This window comes from Halyomorpha halys, unplaced genomic scaffold (genome assembly GCF_000696795.3).
Source record: "Halyomorpha halys isolate HHAL.00 unplaced genomic scaffold, Hhal_1.1 Scaffold177.1, whole genome shotgun sequence".
Taxonomy (NCBI): Eukaryota; Metazoa; Arthropoda; class Insecta; order Hemiptera; family Pentatomidae; genus Halyomorpha; species Halyomorpha halys.
The window spans coordinates 1,348,908-1,355,224 of NW_027114700.1; the positions used below are offsets into that span (position 1 = coordinate 1,348,908).

A 6,317-nucleotide genomic window follows, 5' to 3' on the forward strand; every position below is an offset into this window, starting at 1 on the left:
TCTTAACTGCACAATTTTAAATAACAATAAAATTTCAATAAGGTCTATTAATAGTTTTCTTTAAAGTATTTGGGATATTCGCAGAGATGTGTGTTCTGAGATAATTTAAATACCGATATGTAAGCCATTAGATTGTTTGGATGAAATCTGAATGTAGATTATAAACTGATTTTAATTTTACAATTCTTTTTTTTTTGACATCTCCAAGATGCGGGCAGAAACTAGTTTTCTTAAAGATGAACGTTTTGTAATAATAAATGTAATTGATACCAATAAAAAGTGTGTTTTGAAAAATTAAATGTAGTTATTATTGTGTTAGGATTTCTACAGTATTGAAACTATGAAAATTACAGCATGAACGAGCTCATTTTGCAAAACACTGTGCTAAATTTTCTTCGAGAATCACCTAAATAACGTTTATTATATAGTTCTAGAATATAGTTCTTATAACGTTATACTCAATCGGTAGCCTGAGGCATAAATAATAACAGATACATCGATGTTTATGTCCATTAAGATAAAAATCCTCAATATAGTTAAACTAGGATAAAAAAGAAGGATTATCACGCAAGATATAACTTATTCTAATTTGTATGCGAAGATAAAGATTTAATATCTGGTTGCTATCCGAAATATAATTCCTTAACCTCTAGAATGGGAGGATCTCTTATTCGGACCAACCGAGCTTTACGGATTTACTAACATCTATATGCCACTACCTGAAAAAAAAAAACTGTCGAAATCCAGCAAACTGATCCTAGAAGGAGCTGTCCTTGAAAGCGAGAGGACGGAGACAATTGAGACGGCGCTAATATCGGGCGGGTTGGATCCTTTCACTGGAGCAGGTCACCAGCTGTTACGTCATGCGTGTGCTTTTCGTCTTTCTCACGGCTTTAGGATTGCTTTGCCTTCCTTGCTTACAACATAACCTTAAGGCTACTGGCCCAATTACCCGACCGGCAACTAGAATTTTTTGCCGCTCCATTACCAATCGGTTTAATTATTACTTGCTTTGAACCAAAGCCAATGTATCTTAATGACACCCATTCCGATTCTAAAGATTTCTGACCTCTCATAAACATTTTTTTAAGAAAGAAATGATGAATATTGTTAAAAAAGTTGAGATTTACCGTTATTCTTTACAATAAAAAAGTAAAATATATTTTACTCCTTGTTTTATGTGTGTTTCAAAATTAGTGGAAATTTAAACTGTATGACTTCTACTAACTTGTTAGAAATCTGCAGTAAAAGTTCAAAAACTAATACGTGATTGAGTTTTATTTCATTTTCGTACCACCTTATCTTATCATAAAGTTTCTTTTATTCTTTCATTCTTATTATTGCAGAAGGTCCTTTTATACCTGACAGTAGCCCTAGCGGTGGTTTGCGCAGAGAAAACCACCGAAAAGAAATCGGCTGAGAAAGAGACGCCCAAGAAGAGAGGCGTCTTTGGAGAGAGCTTGGGCTACGGAGGATTTGGTCACGGAGGTTTGTCCCTTGGATCAGGTAGCTATGGCCATGGTATTTCTCTCAGCTCTGGCAGCCTAGGACACGGTATCGGACTCTCTTCCGGTGGTAGCTACGGCGGTAGTTACGGTGGAGGCTACGGAGGTGGCTACGGAGGTGGCTACGGAGGTGGATATGGCGGTGGATATGGAGGCGGATATGGAGGAGGTAGGTTCCTAATAAAGAATCCAATGCAGTGAGTGAATTTGACCTTTTTGCAATGCTAATGAACATATACTAATAGTCTCATTTTCTTTTCAGGCTACGGATTGGGTGGAGGACATCTCATCTCAAGGCACATTACCATCAACAACAAAGTTGCAGTTCCTGTTCCACACCCTGTACCAGTGACCGTAGAGAAGCCCGTTCCAGTACCACACCCATACCCCGTTAAGGTTCCAGTAGACAGGCCTTACCCAGTCCACGTTCCCCATCCAGTTCCTGTACCTGTCTACAAGAATGTTCCCGTACCAGTCGATAGGCCAGTACCAGTTCCACATCCCGTCCCAGTCCCAGTCAAAGTACCACACCCTGTCCCCGTCCATGTACCCCATCCAGTACCAGTTCCCGTTGTTAAGAACGTACCTGTTCCAGTTCCCCACCCAGTAGCTATCCACAAGCCCATCCCAGTCGCTGTTGGACATGGTTATGACTTCGGTTCCTCCCTCGGGGGTGGTTACAGTGGTGGATACGGAGGTGGATACGGCGGTGGATACGGAGGTGGTTACAGCGGCGGATACGGAGGTGGTTATAGCGGCGGATACGGAGGAAGCAAGATCTCCATCAGCTCAGGCTATGGCTCTGGCAGCTTAGGAGGACACGGGTGGTAATGCCAGGTATGTTCAACTTGCTTATGAGTTATTTTCATATATAATAAAAAAATAAATAAATATTTCATTCATTACTAAGAATAAACAATATTTCCTCTCTAAAAGATGTTCGTGTTGCCACAGTCTATTCTTTTTTTCAATTTTCAAAATTTAATGTGACTAACATTTACAAATAATTCGAACTAACTGACGTTATACTATGGTAATGCATGTTTTAATAAATCCAATGAGTATTCTTAACTCGATGATTAAGTAGGAGTGAAAGAGCGATAGTACGCCTTGCATATATCCTGTCAGATCATACCATATAAGCTTGCCTGTAATGCAGGTCAGTATTCTCAATCCAATTAAGACTTAAACAAAAAATCAACTGATATTTAATTTCTAAAATACCTCTTTTTATTACATCATGAATTAAGAATTTAATTTTAATATTTTAATGATATTAAAATTCTCATTTTTTTTTATTCCAGGGTTGGTACCAAAAATTTTAGAAAGGTCTCAACATCATGCTTCATCATTGACTTCATCACATTCATATTCACTGTAAATATCAACTCGTGATAAGCTCATTCATTATTAATATAAATATATTTTTTATATAAAATAAAATATCGTTTTCATTTACCCACCCACTCTCTAATAACTAAATCATTAGTATCTAGTTGCTAAACAATCATTTTAAATTAATAGACTGTTTGAATTTATAGTTCTGAATTTAAATTTATAGTTATTAATTTCATAGATTATCTGCACTAAAATAGAGACAGTGACTACACATGTGCACTTATTTCCGTAAACCCATTTGGACAAATGCTTTATAAATATAGACAGCCAAAAAAAAAACAAAAAAACAAACACACTAACAAATTACAAATATTTTAATCAAAAACACTACGACAAATTACACGATATTCATGGTACGTCATTAATATAACACAACACACAGACATACACACACTTACACATACCTACTGTACAAAACCACATTTAACCATCATTCAAGACATTTCCTGCCAAACTCTACCACCACAGCAATAAACTAGTACAAGATGGCTACCACGAACATGCCGACAGCAAATACCGAAGACTAAAATGAAGCTGGATGATAATGAGGATCTCCTTAGTTAACAAATTAAATTAATTAAAGTCTGGATGAGAGTACCGGTCTTTATCATGAAACTTATGCCATTTTTTTCGTAATTTAGCAAGATCTTACATTTTCTGGTTTTCTTTAATCTGAAGGGGTGAATAAATAAATAGAAAAAAAAAATATAGCAACTTTAATTTTGTTCTGAAAAATTGAATTTCAATTGAAATTGTGATTTTATGTCACTTTTTCACTGTGGTTCATGTGATAGAAACAAATTCTTAAAGTTAAAGATATATATAAATGTATGGATGTTAAGTCAATCGATTTTAATTAAAACTTTCAAATTTATAGTACATTGTGCTGGATAATCAAAAAAAGTTTCCTTGGATTTGGAGGTTGAAAAATATATTTAACGAAATTGTACCTTCTTAGATTGATAATTTAAAATTCCAAGTTAAAGATAAATAATTCAAATTTGGTGCTCATGTTTTGCTTTCAAATTTGGTGCTCCTTAGGTTAGTAAAAAATGAGTTATTTAGATAAGTAGGTTTGAAGTCAACCTTTCTGAGATTAATGAATTGACAGATCTTTTAATTAACCTTTAATTTTTACTAATCGTATTGTTATTACCTTCATTGATTCATAAATTGAAAAAAAAGGAAAATATATAACCAATTTCTGTAATAAACCCAAAAAATGTGAGTTTCAATCAAATTGGTGTAAGATTCACGGTGGTTTGTTTTACTAATGTCTCTTAAGGATTCATCTTTCTATTTTCTTTATCTTTAATATTTTATATAAAACTTATAGCTTTCCATTTTCCAATTAGCTTTCCATTTGTTTAAGGATTAATGTAGATTTAGAAAGACGAAATTGGATAGAGTTTTTTTTTGTTTAAGAATATAAGCAATCTATACCTTGATTCATTACAGATATTCTTTCCTGTATAAAGACATGTACATAGAACTATATTGATAAAGCCGAGGTATGAAGAATGAAAAATTTAAAAAAAAATCCAAAAACACGACGATGTAAAAAAAAAATTGACCTAGTTCAGAGTAAACATGGTTTCTTAAAATATTTTTATGATTTAATTAATGATATGTTTTTAATTATTTAAAATGTTTATTAAATGTTAATATATTTTATTAAAAGTTGATATTAGAATACTTAAAGAGTACCTATCACTAAGCTTGTCGAAATAGTTCATGGGGACTGAAATCCTGACCAATAAAATTGGGTTTTTCATGGGAGGTACTGGGTATGAGTGTCGGGAAATTTTGGTACACATATAAACTGAAAATTTAAAAAAAAAGTTAGTTCTCTAATTGTATTTAAAACATATTTATTATCATCAATAGAAAAAGAAAAAAATGTCTACTTAGGAAGTAGTTCTGTATAGTTTCCTTACCAGTTTTGGATAGGTACATACCTATCTATGAATATTGAAATTAGATTCAGAAACACATATTTAATTTTTTTTCACCCCCAATTTTCTTCTTTTTGGTAAGTTCTAACGAGTCTCATTACATTTCCTTCTATTGTAATCTAATAGGATTTTAAGTAGTTGCTTTTTATTAATATTCTTTGAGTATTTTTAATGTAATTACTACTCACTGGGTGGTGGCGCTAACTCTCTATTTGAATCTACTCTTAAAAACAAAAATTAAAATAAAATAAAGTAATTATTAGATAAATTTTCGAGTTCGGCACAATTTTGTGAAATTTCTCATTTCAGCAAGCTATCAATAAAATGTATATGCTTTGCATAAATAATTTATTTTGCTCATAATATTCATATCTCGTCATAAATTTTGTTTGTCTTCTTCTGCAGAGAAGTCGCTTTAATATTTCTAATGAGCATGCTGATCTGAAATCATTGTAAACGCTTAATCGCCGATTGAGACAAATGTATAGACATACGTGCTTCGAAAAATAATGCCGGCCTGATAATTTATTTATAATCACTAATTCTAGGCGAAGATACACGATCCTTGACTCAAATAAGTGATGGAACTTGGTTACTGTAGTCAAATGTTATGCCAAGAAATGTCAGTTTTTTTGAAACTTTGTTTCAAAAACTATTCAGCTGAAAGTTGAATTGATACTCTTCGTTCCGTCTACAATAAGTTCAATGTTCAAATTTTTTTTGCTCTTCTGTAACCCTTTGAAATGCCACGGTGGCCTTGGTTCAGCGCCCTCATACCAACCATTGCGATACTCATGGCATCTGCAAAAGCAGTTACAGTAGCTTTTTGATATCCCTCATAGTACAAGAGCCCAAGAGGAGAAAAAAAGGCAGTTATTTCACCCCAATTTTTGATAACTGAATTGAGAACAATTTTCAAAAAAATATACAAATTTTTCAATTTTGACTAGTAATTATACTAGTCAAAATTGATGAGTCTGCCAAGTATAGGTAAGGGGGATAAAAAATGGAGGCTGTTTCAAAACGTTACAAATAATTAATTTTTTATTCGAAGCTCTATATCTTTACAACTACCAACAACAATAGAAAATCTAATAGAGCGTCATTTAAAGTAGAGTAAATTTGCTAAAATGTAAGCATTTCAAGGCCATACTACTACATATATTTTCATTTGCCAAATTGATATTCATATGTGAATATCATAAAAACTATTACCACTACGAAAATAAGTATCATAAACTACTTTATATACCAGACAGAACAAGGAGCTTCTTAGAAGGGCTAGGTGTTAGCATTGGGGATATTGCGATCTTGGCGGAAAATATTATTTTGGACTCCCTGGGGATCATACACCATCACCTGCATGGGAATTAGCTCGGAGATTATTCTTTGTTTTATTTATTCATTTTAATATGATGACCTCTCTATTTGTGTGTTTTAACGTATTTATTCATTAAAT

At 33.0% G+C, this 6,317-nt stretch overlaps 1 protein-coding gene across 1 annotated transcript in view; it reads left to right on the top strand.

The window, feature by feature from the left end:
* The window catches only part of LOC106679084 (fibroin heavy chain), a 32,094-nt gene that overhangs the window by 3,798 nt on the left and 21,979 nt on the right, over positions 1-6,317 (top strand). The window contains exons 2-3 of the mRNA XM_067051847.1: positions 1,347-1,674; positions 1,768-2,334. Coding sequence (XP_066907948.1) covers positions 1,347-1,674; positions 1,768-2,334 — 895 coding nt within the window. The remainder of the gene's footprint in view (positions 1-1,346; positions 1,675-1,767; positions 2,335-6,317) is intronic.